Source organism: Malania oleifera, chromosome 10 (assembly GCF_029873635.1).
Source record: "Malania oleifera isolate guangnan ecotype guangnan chromosome 10, ASM2987363v1, whole genome shotgun sequence".
Lineage (NCBI taxonomy): Eukaryota > Viridiplantae > Streptophyta > Magnoliopsida > Santalales > Ximeniaceae > Malania > Malania oleifera.
In genome coordinates this window covers 17,226,464-17,240,599 of record NC_080426.1, presented here as the reverse complement: position 1 = coordinate 17,240,599, position 14,136 = coordinate 17,226,464, and the positions used below count along the sequence as shown (strand labels likewise).

Here is a 14,136-nt window from a genome sequence, read left to right as displayed (position 1 = left end):
TGAATTTCCATTTGATGATGATTTTTTTATAGAAAAAGAAATATTTAATAAAAGAAGAATTTACAAAGAGGAGAACGAGATATCTCCCATCAAAATGCTGGGAAAAACAAGAAAAAAGAAACTGAAAAAACAAATAAACACTGTGAAATATCAAAGCAAAATATTCCTCCATTCTCGCTGAACTTCCGAAAAGCAAACTCCCTTAAAGCATCCAAAGCCAATGCACCATAAAAGAGGCCAAGTATTGAATCCTCTCCCAAACCAGCTGCCAATTCAATTTTTCCCTAAAAAAAACTGTGCATTACACTCCAACATAATCCCCACAGAGCAGCCCTACCCTTCTTTCTTCCAAAACCCTCAAAAGAGAGTCAACATTCCTTCCACCAACGTTGGAAAAACCCAAGTTTCTCCCAACAGACCAAATATTTCCATTTGATGTGGATCACGGTCTTAAATTTCCACGAAATTGTCGAAATTTCCGTCGAAATTTCCGATTTCCATCACCCTCGAAATCGAAATGGCAATCAATTTCCGTATTGCATAATTTCCGTCGAAATCTCAACGAATCCGAAATTTATCGAAATCTCGAAATTTTAGCGAAACTTGTCGAAATTTTTAACTATACACTGAAATTTCATCAAAATTCAAATGAGAAATTTAAGAGTGAATTGAAATTTCTATCTTAATTTATTTTATTGAAACAAGATTATTATAAGTTCTTTTGAAATTATATGAAAAAATAAACTTACGGTAACATTTTATTTAACCATTCATGTCTAAATTATCATTATTTGTATAATAAATAATATTAAAATGATTTATGAATTTCATTTGTATTAACTAAATATGTTTAATGTATATTATCTTACAAATATGTTTAATGCACGTACTATTTTACAACTTTTCCACCTCATACAAAACATAGATGTATTTAATTTATAATATATTAGTCCAAAAACTTATATTATTATGTTTGTTAACCATTTCTAAAGTTTCACAAAGAATTCCATGCTTCACTACTAATTTCCGTTATTTTTTCAAATCGAAATCGAAATTGACATCGAAATTGAAATTTCCGTCGAAATTTCCATACTTTTGGAGCTTCGAAATTTGAGTCGAAATCGAAATTTAAGACCTTGATGTGGATAAATATGATCCTTCTGATTTTCAGACTCTTCATCAATTGGTTCAACTTTTTTTTTTTTTTTTGGTTTGTGATTGATGCAAGTTATAAATTTGCTTAATTAAGACAATATACCTTTTTTCAAAAAATATGAGAAATCTCTCAAAATTTGATAATGTTGGCCTCTAAAATCTTTATTTCTTTCCTTGTACTAATGCCTGTCATATCACGAAGTGTCAGACACTTTAGCACTGCTGTGTTTGATGCATGTCCAGGAAATAAAAATAAGCCTGACATGCATGAGAAGTGTCTGACGAGTGTCACAGCTGTATTGGAGGTGTCAGTCTCCATTGATAAGTGTCATTGCTCTAGAGGGTAGAAGCCTTATGAAATGTTTAAGAAACAATCCATATTTTGATTTATTTGATCTCAGTTGTGTTTCCATTCAATATATTAGGAAAAGTAATTCCTTATAATTATGTTCCCATTCACAAATTATGACAGTGTTTCACTTTAGAATTTTTGGAAATCCATATTTAGATGGATTGTAACTTTTAAGCTAAGGTTCAGAAGGCAACTTGAATTTTGGAATAGAATTCATTTGCGGTGAGGTTTCATAACCAAGAGTGTGAGTTGGGTGTGCGTTCACATAACATCAGTCATCAACGTGGTATCAAAGCCACATATTGCTATCACCACCATTGTGACCATTGTCACAAACCTTCATTAGCCTCACCTACAAGTAACTTCGTCATCTTTCTTTTATATCTTCTTCCTTAACCAAGACAATATCATCCTCACTTTTTATGCATTTTACATTACCTAAGTCCTTACTTTTTCCTAACTCTAGTAAGTTTAAATATATCTCTTTTCACTTCTTTTGTATCTAATCTATCAAACAAATTATTAAATGATCTATCTTTAACTTCACTAACAGCCTTTTTTGCATCTTTTCTCATCTCTATATACTTTTCAAAGTTATTCATGTTTCTACATGTTTGTCATGTTTTATACCAATTTTTTTTTGTCTTTACGGCCTTTTGGACATCTTGATCCCACCACCAACTTTCTTTGCTATTCAAGAACCTTGCTATTAATTCACCTAAAATGTCTTTTGTTGTCTTTTTAATAAAGCTAGCTATCCTACTCCAAAGAGTGTTTGTGTCTACACCATCCTTTATAGTCCAATCACCATTTTTTATCATTTTATCTTTAAATTTAATTATATTTTCTCCCTTTAGGCTCCACCATCTAGTTCTTTTACACTGATTTATTTTATCCTTTCTCTTCCATTTTTTAATACATATATCTAACACTAAAACTCTATGTTATGAGGTTAAGCTTTCACTTGGGATAACTTTACAATCCTTACATGATAAACGATCACCCCTCCTAGTTAAGAAAAATATATTTGACTTTTATTTTGTCCACTTTTGAAGGTTATTAAGCGTTCTTATCTCTTCTTAAAGCAAGTGTTCATTGTAACAAAATCATATGACATAGAGAAGTCTAAGATCATGACCCCAAACTCATTTTTGTCTCCATATTCATATCCTCCATGTATCCTCTCATTGCCTTTATTATCCCTTCCAACATGTCCAATCAGATATGCTCCTATGAATATTTTCTCAGTCTCTGATATGCCTTGTATAATACTATCCATATCTTCCCAAAATTATCTCTTAAGATTTTCTACTAAGCCTACTCAAGGAGCATAAGCACTAATGATATTTATTGTCACTTAGCCAAAAACCATCTTGATTTTTATTATTCTACCCCCTACTCTATTTACATCTACAACGCTATTTTTAACTTTTTGTCTACAATAATTCCTACCCCATTCTTATGCTTTTCTTTTTAAGTATACCAAAGTTTAAATCTTGATTTATCAATTTCTTTAGTTTTCTCCCCCACCCACTTAGTTTCTTTAAGGCAAATTATATGAATTTTTCTTCTAATCATTGTCCACAATTTCCATGCTTTTACTCGTAAGTGTCCCTATATTCCAAGTTGTTAATCTAATCCTAATCTCCTGAACTAACTTCTTTACCTGCCCACATCCAGAATGATGCAGGAACCTTCACATATTTGACACCATACCCAGGCACCTACACGGCTTTAAGGCAAATTATATGAATTTTTCTTCTAATCATTGTCCACAATTTCCATGCTTTTACTCGTAAGTGTCCCTATATTCCAAGTTGTTAATCTAATCCTAATCTCCTGAACTAACTTCTTTACCTGCCCACATCCAAAATGATGCAGGAACCTTCACATATTTGACACCATACCCAGGCACCGACACGGCACGTCGCTTCGGGGCGACAACCTAACCCACCCTCACCTACTTTTCCCTACACCCAGTTGGAATAAGTGCAACGTGTCACTCGTAGGAGACGCCCCAATGAATATTCGGTAAGGATTCATATCATAGTAATCTGACAAATTTTACACAATGCTCCTCCTTTACCAGGGCTTAGGACCGGCTGTCTGTGAAAAGATTAGGACATTAAGTACATCACAGGCGGAGTTGTATATATATATATATATATTATGACATCATGCTGACCTCACTGGTTTGGCCACTGATTTGACCAGTCCGACAGATCCGGTGAGCCACCGGTTTGGTTTTCAAAACCATGAACAAAACAAACATCGCCAATCCCCCTAAAAATCCAAAATGCTCACCCCCTTAAGGTTCTCATGACCCACACACCAAAGAGAAGCCATGTACTGAATCTTTCTCCCAAACCAGCATAGACGGCAACTTCTTCCCTGAGAAAATACGCGCACCGTGTTCCAGCCACAGCCCCCAAAATACTGCAAAGAAAGCACACATCCAGAGTGCTGCCCCTTTCTTTTTCCTACCAAAATTGACAGAAGAAACTGCCAAAAAATCCTCCACTGTCTCCGGAGAGACCCAACATTCTCTTAACAAAAAAAAAAACACCCAAATAACTTATTCCACACCCTCCAAGAAAAATCGCATTGTATAAAAGAAGTGATGCAGATTCTGAACAGTTAATACAAAGCACACAAACATCCGGAGAGAAAGCCTTCAAAGGTCTCCTAATCCGCACCAAGTTATTGGTATTGACTATATTAAGCGCAACCAACCATATAAAACCCTGATTTGAGGAGGAGGGGGGGCTTGGCCTTCCAAATTGATTTGTAGAGAGGAAAAGAGGAATCAGAACTAGTCAAAAAATCACCAAATTATTTGCTAGAATATACCCCCGAAGGATCCAAAGACCAGGACCAACTATCCGCTTCCAAAGAAACCCAAGGCAAAGCACCACCGAGGTCAACAACAAAATAAGAAATGGTACCATTCTGCGCTTAGCTCAGACGAAAGAGACAAGGAAAAGAGGTGGACAAACAACATTCCCCAGCCAAGGGTCTTTCAAAAACAAATATTATAACCCCTATGCAATAGGAATTTAGTATGGGGAATAAAGAAGGGATAAATCTGAGAGATGGCTTTCCTTGGACTTTCCAAAGGACATCTAGATCCCAAATTTGTATCCCACCCATTCTCGTGTAGTTCAAACTAGCTTTAACAACTCTATGCCATAAGGAAGAATCCTCTAGTGGGCACGGCCAAAGCCATTGGCCAAGAGAGCCATGTATTTACAGACCAAATTTCCAAGAACCAAACCACCCTCTTGTGTAGACCAACACACAACTTCCCAGCTCACCAAAAGACTCCTAAAGACCCCTACCCTCACCACAGGAAATATCTCATTATTTTCTCAATCATAATCTTAAGCATGATGGTTGATAAGGTGGTGGATAAGGGTTTCGTGAAAGGTTTGGAAGTGGAGATAAAAGGGGTGGGCTTTTTAATATAACAAAAGAAATTCATTGATAGATTAAGAATGTACAAACAGGAGAATAAGACATCTCCTTTCCACTCGGGGTTAACCCAGAAAAAGCACGAAAAAACAACCCAGAATAATTAACAAGCCCTAACAAGTCAAACAAGGAATGCCAAGAAAGGGGTGGCTGTTTCTCACCTTCAATTTGCTGATGACACTATGTTCCTTTAAGGTGATCACAATTCATCTTACTTGAATATTTTGAGTCTACTTCGTATTTTTTAGTGGGTTTCTAGGCTTAAAATTAATTTGGGAAAAAGTGGTATTGCTGCTGCTAGCTTGACTATAGGTCGAGTTAGAGAGTTGGATTTGTTGACAGGTTGTGGTAGTTTGTATGGGCCCTTCTCTTATTTGTCTTCGTTCCTTACTATTTTTTCTTTTTAATTCCAACTTTAAATACAAGTTTTAGGTTGAGCTGCGTCTGTAGCATGGGCACCCAACCAGTTTGTACTGAATCTTCCAATTCAATTCAATTCTCGATTTTTCAATTCCCAAAGTTGGACCTTCCATTCACAACTCGAAGCTCAACTTGACAACTATGGATGTAGCTTACTCCTCCTCTGATTGCAAAAGAACCTCTTTTGAAAAATTTTGATTTGCCATTTTTCTGCAAAGCCTGAGGTACCACCCTGATCATTTGCAGTTTTTGAATCAGAGGCTCACTCGTATTTTAGGCTTGATTTAATCACTTACTCAAATATCTTAGGTCTGCCCTTAAACATATCTGATTCTTTTGAAAGCCTAAAATCTGGCCAAGTTCCCTAAATCCGCCATATTTGGTCCTTTTAAGTTAGATTTTGTACACAGCCCAAGTCCAGAATCACCCATACACCTGAAACATCTTTTAGTAACCAGTCCTGTATGGCCCATTGCTGGTTGCCAGCGGCCCACCCATGCCCGAACCCACACAGCCCTTCTCCTCCCTTCTCCCTTGCAAGCCAGCTAACCCTAAAAACTCCAGCAATATCACCACCTCCCTTCTACTCATCAAGGCAGCCAAACATGTGCTAATCTCTGCCACTGCCTTGGGAAACTGATCCCCAGAAGAAGCCACTTTTTCACTGCATGAAGCACAGATCAACTCGTCATCCTTCCTCAAATCATTTGACCCCATCAAAACATCCTTCCAAGTTCCAACATTTAGGTTGAATTTCCTTCAATTCTATGATCCTCAATGCCTGCTGTCCTAAGAACATTTGAAATTCACCCACAAAAATTATCCAGCTAAGCCCTTGCAGACCCCAGGAACAAAAATCAAATAACCCTTACCCCTAGAAATCCAACCCACTTCTAGAAATTTACAGCTCAAGCTGGTCTAATCGCCATCAAATACTAAAAATGACCAAACCTTCTCCTGCAAAGTGCAAACGAAGCTACTCAAATGATTACAAATCGAGGTCACACTTTCAATAACCAATTTCACCCACTTATTCTGAATCTGATTCTTCTTGCAAATAATCACAATTGACTCTCCTCCAAGTTTCTCTAGCCACAGATCAAAGGACTTGCACCCATGAAGGATTTCTTGCCATCAACACGAAACGTCATCCCTTGACAAGAGATAGATGAAGCATCCTTGCTTTATCATAGGCCTAAACGCCCAGCAAAGAGAGAGAGAGAGAGAGAGAGAGAGAGAGAGAGGATTTCCCTGCCGGAAGCTCTGGCACCGTTGCCTCTGCAGCTGGTTTGTAGGATTTCGCATCAGCCGAGAGAGAAAGAGAGCGCAAGACAGACATACTATAGTAATATTTCCAAGGCATTAATCTCTCTATTTCTATTTTAATAAGAATTTAGTCTAGAACATTGTAAGAGTTACATGCTAATGACATATGTTTAAGCAATATCAATTCTTGCTCTGTGTTTAAGTATGACCTTAGGTCTACTGTTTAATGAAATATATTCAATCTATAAATTAAATAATATAGACATAATTAATTAGTATCATTTATAAAATCTCACATGCAATGCAAATGATGAATTTACTACGTTAAAATTACTAGCAAACTGTGATTTGACACTAGGTTAATTCATCTCTCTCTATATTGATATAAAGATTAAATCCCCCACCCCGCCAAAAAAGGAAAAATTATTATAACAATATGCATGCATTTCCAGTGGCTCCATCCTGAAGAGAGATTCCAACAATCAACAGCAATCCTAGGTTTTTTATATGAGACTTGCACATAGAGAATCATAGCAATCAGAAATTCAGCAGTGATTTAGCATTTAATGAAGCTTCACTTGAGGTATTTAAAATCATTTTAATAATCAACAATGTTTTGTCACGAATAGTCACCTTATAATCAATTGCCCAGCATAAAAGATCATCAACAATTAACCGCTCAACCATAAAATGCTCACTAGCAGTATTGTTTACACATGAGCTGTTCTCAATAAAACCATCAGTGTTCCTTCGCAGATAATAACCTGGAACAATCTACAGAGGGAATATCAAAACAGGAGTGCACAGGGAGAAAAGGAATTAGAAAAAAAAAAAGGTGAGTAAAGATATTGGGAAAAATGATATTAATAGATCTCATATATTCAATTAGTTTCATAGACACAAAAAGAATTCACAACTATTTGAAGAGGCATAAGCTGGTAGAGTGTGATCAAATTGCAACCTTATCAAGAACGGAGTTATCATCAAAAGGCCCACTTCCATGCAAATGATTGTAGACAACATCCAACACAACGCAAAGGCCAATATGGTTAAGTGCCTGCAGATAGAAAAATGTCATAAAGAAAATTTCATATGTTCAGTCAAAATCACAGAATCACAAGATACATAAAACACAATGTTGAGTTTTATCAATTAAAATTTAACATACATACAAAACTCACACCTGCACCATTTTCCTGAACTCAAGCGTACGGCACGGACCATTTGCATTACTTGCATAGCTTCCTTTAGGAGTTCCCCAAAGAACAGGATTGTACCTTTGTTAGAAATGGAGCAAATTGAAAACTAATTAGCACCCACAACATACTTAAAATTAATAAAGTTTAACTAAATCAGCATTCAACAGCTGGAATAAAGGCAGAGTTGATTTTGTCCTAGCATTAAAGGAAATTCACCAGGCCAAAAGAATTATAGAATTAAAAATAAAAAAAATATAAAAAAAAGATATTCAGCAACAGAATGCCCTACCCCCAGTTATACCCATCCTCATCTTGGATGGAAGTGATTTGATTTTGTTGCTCAGGCGAATCTGGTGGAAATGTTTCCAGCATTCGGGTATCTGTAAAACCTTCATGTCATTTATAGGAATAATGCCACTGTACACAAATAATGCCATGTTGTTATCAAATCCAAAGTGCCAAAATAAATAATCATCAGCTATTGACTGCTCCAAAAAAAAGATACAACTTAACAGAAGGATTGGTAGACATCTGAAAAACAAGTCACAAATGTCTTTAGAAGAGTCAGAACTCAGAACCTCATATTAATATAAAAAAATAAATCAAAAAGAAGAAGAAGAAGAAGAATGCCAAGTTACCTACAATCCCTCCATGAGGACAAGTACTTTAGCAATTATAGTATATCTAATATAAATTGCAAATAATAAATAATATTTAGCAATAGTTTTAGACTCAGACATAGATTGAGGCATAATTATCTCCAGGGGTCATGTTTCAAAGTTCAGCATCTTTAATTTATCAAAATCGATGCTTCATGTCAGCTCAAGTTTAAAAATTCAAAATTAGTTCCATCCTACCACAAATGTATCTATTACAAAGCCATTAGGCTTTCCCCAAGACAGGTTATCAAAAAATTAAAGGCATGATGCAAGGTATTTCAAGCATCATGATCCCATTTGTTTCACTTTTTTTTCATTTTTTGATAACCAAAGAAGGTTTCATTAATAGATAAAGGATTTACAAGAGGGAGAATGACAAGTCTCCCAAGACAAACTGGGACCCTCCAAAACTAGACAATTAAAATCTATAGAGAAAAGAGATTATCAAGTCAGTGTGTTCCTCCAATTTCTTTGAAACTCCTGGAAGCTTGCCTCTGAAAAATCCATAACCGACACACAACAGTGAGGCCAGGTACTTTTTCTTTTTTTTCCCAAACCAGCATCTGATTTCATTTTTTTCCCCAGAAAATATCCAAGTATTACATTCCATCCATAATCCCCATAATACTACGAAAAAACCACAGTTCCATAAAGCTGCCCTTTCCATCCTTCTGCCAAAGCCTACAAAGGATATATCTAAAAAATCTTCCACTTGAGGAGGAGATACCCAGCTTTCTTCCACAATGCCAAAACGCATATTCCACATCCTCCGAGCAAATTCACATTGCAAAAGATGAGAAGCTGTCTCAAAGTTCTTCAAAGGTCTCCTAATTTGAAACAAGCTATTAGTGATATCTTATTAAGCACAACCAACCAAATGAAAACCATTATTTTCGGGGCAACCTTAGCCTTCCAAATGGTAGAATAGAGTGGGAAAGAAGAGTACAAATGAATCAAAATTTCAACAAAAAGATTTAAAAGAATACAATCCTGACTGCAAAGACCATGAACAAACATCACTTCCTGAAGAAAGCTTACTCCCATTCAATAAAGATAACAAAGATGACAAGTCCACCATCTCCCATTTGTTTCAAGGTAAATAAGCTAACTTAAATTTTGAATTTAAATTTTAAAAAATAAAAAGAATCTTCAAAGTAATATATGTTCATGCAACACAAGCGATTCAGCCATTGCATTTTTCGTATAAAGATCAAATTCTGTATATAAAGATAGAAAAGAGTTCTTTCTATCTCTTTCTTAATCTAGTAAGTTGATGAGAATCCTCCACCCAAACTGCTTTTATGAAAGCCTAAGCCGATCCCTGATCAAAATACTAGAATTAAGATTACTTCTGATAATGTGATTTTCATTCCGATAGATTTATGAGATCCAACAAAATCAAGCATAAACCACTATCTCCTTAAAAAAACTAAATAAAAAAAGTCACTAATAAAGCTTTGATTTGTGTGACACCCTTCAGGGTGTGATTACATGTTAAAGTTGCATAATTAGGTATTTAAATGTATTAATTAAGTGTTACAACTTTGATTAAATACCTAATTATGTTTAGAATTTAAACATTGGACTCAATTCACAATACTTGAATTTCTATTCTATCTTTGTCGTAAAAATTACGAGTTTTGTACTTAATTATTGCACGAATTTTTTAGAAATTCGAAGGAGAAACGAAAAAGAAAAAAAATGGGTGAAGCCCAAAGAAAACAAATTGGAAACTGGGTTGTGCATGAAAGGCCATGAGCATTAAAATGATATGGGCTGTGTAAAGAGGGCCATGCATGCAATTGTGGGCCGTGCACTGTGGTCGCATGCGCATGAAGAGCTTCGGCCCATGCAGCTGGCCGCTGGCAGCCATGCAAACGACAAGCACATGCAATTAGATGTCAATGGGCCGTGTGCATGGAAGAGTAGAGAAAACAGGGCTGGGCTTCAAAAAAAGGAAGGCTGGCCGTGTTCTTGCACGGATGTGACCACGTGAAAGGCTTTAAGGAGGGCTAGACCCGTAGGGCTTGCGGGTGCTTTTTGATTTTTTTTTTTTTAATGCTTTTCTTTTTAGGGCATTTAATGAGAAGAGGCTAGGGTTTACTTTAGTAGGGTTTTGCTGGAGGGTCTTCTTTTCTTGTTCCTGGGGAGCTGCGCCGCTGTGCGCAGCAGTGAGGAGACCCAAGCATCCCTCACTCCACGGCCATTCCTTGCTCTCTCTCTCTCTCTTCTCTTTCTCTCTCTCTCTCTCTCTCTCTTCTTTTCTTTAATTAAGTAGTTTTGTTCACTTGTTTATTTTTCTTTGTCATTTTCAATAGATAGATTAATGTGTAGTTTGAGTTATTTATTACGCTGAGCATTCATATTTAAAGTTATTGTTGGGCTCATCTCTCTCTCTCTAGTTTTGTTCACTTGTTTATTTTTCTTTGTCATTTTCAATAGATAGATTAATGTGTAGTTTGAGTTATTCATTCATATTTAAAGTTATTGTTGGGTTCATTTCTCTCTCTCTCTCTCTCTCTCTACTTGAATGTTTGTTTAAATACATTGCTTGAGTAGTTAATGTTGGATTTAAATATTAATTTTCACTTTGTTATTTCAGTGGTATTAGATTAATTAATTTTCAAGGTTGAAGTAATTTGTTGTTTTACCTTGTTGTCTTTTATTTTATTGTTGCAATGAGCTATTATGGAATTAATTTGATCCAAAAATTTTGGATTGCAAACATGAGTGGCTAAGTTCTACAACTTGGGTTGCGGTTCAATGTCGGTTGCTTTCCATGATTTATTAGTTTTCCTACGATGTTATCGTTAAACTTTTATTTGGCTAAAACCGAAAATTGAAGGCATCATTGATAAATAGCTTGCTCTTATTTCTTGTTTTGTTGTTGACGTTAGGCACAACAAAATCTTGATTTAATCTAAGATTTTCATCAATTAATTTTTACATGAAATTCGATCGATGCTTAATGAGAGTATTTATTTTGTTCCGTCTGGATGTGACAGATTTACTCGAGTTCTAGTTTGAAATTTTCATCTTATTAATGCCTTGATTGGATTAACAAAGAAGAGGAATAAAGCTGAGGAAATTAGTAAATGGTGGAAGCAAAAAGACATTGAACCCGTAACCCAAGTGTTTGATAAATTGTTTCAGTGAATCTATTTTGTTTTTGCTGTGTTATTAGATTTATATTTTTGGGATCTTGGTAAAAGTTCAATCTCATTTTAGCATTTTCTCAAGTACTTCCCATTTTGTTTACTGTTTTCATAAACATAAAAAATCCAAAAAAAGTTTCACATAGTATTTTACATCAACAGGTTTTCACTAATTTTTTACAAATACTTTGCTAATCAGTAATCTTTGTGGACTACGATCCTGAACTTATCCTTTATACAACTTGACACTTCTACACTTGGAAGCACAATTCAGAATGAGTCAAGTTTTTGACGTCGTTGTTGGGGACCAATTGGTGTCATCAGAGTATATTTTTGATTACAGAGAGGGTGTTTATAGAGCTATGAACGTCTTCACAGCCTGGGTGATATCTATTTCCTCTCCTTTAACCTGTTTACTTTTATTTTTCCTTTTGTGTAATCTACTTTTGTTTTATTTCATTTATACTGAGTTTGTATGTTTGGTTGGGCTAGAGATAACACATTTAAATTGGTTAAGACAGACTCATCAATCTCATCATCGAGTGCATCTGTTTCACTTGATTCACTCGAATCATCATCTGACACTCATAGCATCATGGCTAAAAATGAACATCATGATAGGGAGAAACCTAACAAGACCCTCAAAGAATACTTGCAGCCTGTTAGGACCAACACCCCATCTTGCATTATTCTACCTTTGAATGCAAATGTTTTTAATTTTAAACCCGGGATGATTCCATTGCTACCTCATTTTCATGGCATTGAATCGGAAAACCCCTATTTGCATATCAAAGAGTTTGAAGAAGTGTGTTCCACATTCATGGACAGAACATGCACTGAAGAGGTCATAAGATTATAACTGTTTCCATTTTCGTTAAAAGACAAGGCTAAGACCTGGTTGAATTCCTTAAGACCAAGATCCATTGGGACTTGGCAAGAAATGCAAACCAAGTTTTCAAAGAATTTTTTTCCCATGCAGAGAACCAATGCCTTGAAAAGATAAATTATGAATTTTTTCCAAAAAGATGTGGAAACATTTTATCATTGTTGGGAACGTTTCAAAGACCTTTTAAATGCATGTCCTCACCTTGGATATGAGAATTGGAGGGTCATTAGCTTTTCCCTATGAGGGGTTGCAACCAAAAATGAGGCAATTTGTAGAAACCAAGTGCAATGGTGAGTTTTTCAACAAAGGGCCCGAGGAAGCTTTTGAATATTTTGATTATTTGGCTGAAAACGCCCAATATTGGGATGTCTCTGATGTGTATGATAGATCTGAAAAGCAAAAATGTGTTAGTGGGGGTGGTAAATATCAACTGAAAGAAGCTGATGATTTTAATGCTAGGCTTGCATTGATTTCTAAAAGGTTAGATTCCACTGAGCTTAAGAAAGCAAATGAAATGCATGTATTACCATCATCTTCTGAACAATGCAGCATATGTGAGGACCCAAGGCATGTGACTAATGCATGCCCAACAATTCCTGCTTTTAAGGAGGTTTTGCTTGATCAATCTAACCTAGTGCATATGGTTTCTAAGAATTCTTTTGGACCTTATTCTAATACTTACAATGTAGGTTGGAGAAGTCATCCAAATTTCAGCTAGAAAAATGACCAAGTGAGGTCATCTACACAGGGACAAAGTCAATATGCTTCTTATGCAGCAGCTAGCCAAAGTTCGAGTCACTCTCATTTTGCAAATCAGCCTCCTCCAATGCAAAGAAGGGGAATGGAAGACCCCATACAGTAGTTAACTGTTAGCTTGCAACAGTTTACGCAGAGTCAGAGCACGATCAACAACCAAAACTCCTAGGCCATCAATGACATCAGAGGGACCCTCACTAGAATAACCACTACTCTAGGTAATCAAGAGAAGGGAAAACTCCGAGCTCAACCCCAGTCCACAAGGGCAAAGTCAATCATCTCAGCATACGGGTGAAGGGGGCAATGTGAAATTAGTGAAAGCTATTACAATTTTGACGAATGGTAAGGTTTTGGGTGACCATGCCCATAGTGCACAGGAAGTTCAGGTAAAAAGGCTAACCATCCTCTAGATAGTGGTGAGTCAAGCCATTTAAATTCAAATGATGATGCATGTCCCATACCTGCACCTTTTCCACAGCGTTTGCTTTCTTTGCATGAGGATAAACAGCATGCTAAAATCCTAGAAATTTTTAAGCAAGTTAGGATCAACATTCCACTTCTTGATGCTATAAAACAAATTCTTGCATATTCTAAGTTTATAAAGGATTTATGCACTGTGAAACACAAACTAAATGTGCAGAAAAAGGCTTTCCTCACTGAGCAAGTTAATGCTATTATTCAAAATCACACACCACCTAAGTACAAGGATCCTAGGTCACCTACTATTTCATGTGTCATTGGAAATTCTAAGATTGGGCAGGCCTTGCTAGACTTAGGTGCGGGGATCAATTTGCTACCTTATAGTGTGTATGAACAA

The 14,136-nt window shown here is 36.0% G+C and overlaps 1 protein-coding gene and 1 non-coding gene across 11 annotated transcripts in view; both read right to left on the bottom strand.

The window, feature by feature from the left end:
- LOC131165444 (pullulanase 1, chloroplastic) overlaps positions 1–14,136 on the bottom strand; it is a 153,247-nt gene that overhangs the window by 101,145 nt on the left and 37,966 nt on the right. For 5 of the 10 annotated variants that reach the window (XM_058123271.1, XM_058123275.1, XM_058123278.1 and 2 more), the window contains exons 10-13: positions 8,153–8,252; positions 7,848–7,941; positions 7,626–7,721; positions 7,298–7,438 (exon numbers count right to left, since the gene is read on the bottom strand). In XM_058123271.1, the coding sequence (XP_057979254.1) occupies positions 7,298–7,438; positions 7,626–7,721; positions 7,848–7,941; positions 8,153–8,252 (431 nt within the window). The remainder of the gene's footprint in view (positions 1–7,297; positions 7,439–7,625; positions 7,722–7,847; positions 7,942–8,152; positions 8,253–14,136) is intronic. The other 5 variants (XM_058123273.1, XM_058123277.1, XM_058123279.1 and 2 more) reach the window with 1 other exon arrangement.
- LOC131167163 (small nucleolar RNA R71) lies at positions 12,665–12,772 on the bottom strand. Its single transcript, XR_009140022.1, has one exon. It is a non-coding gene; the product is annotated as a small nucleolar RNA R71 (small nucleolar RNA).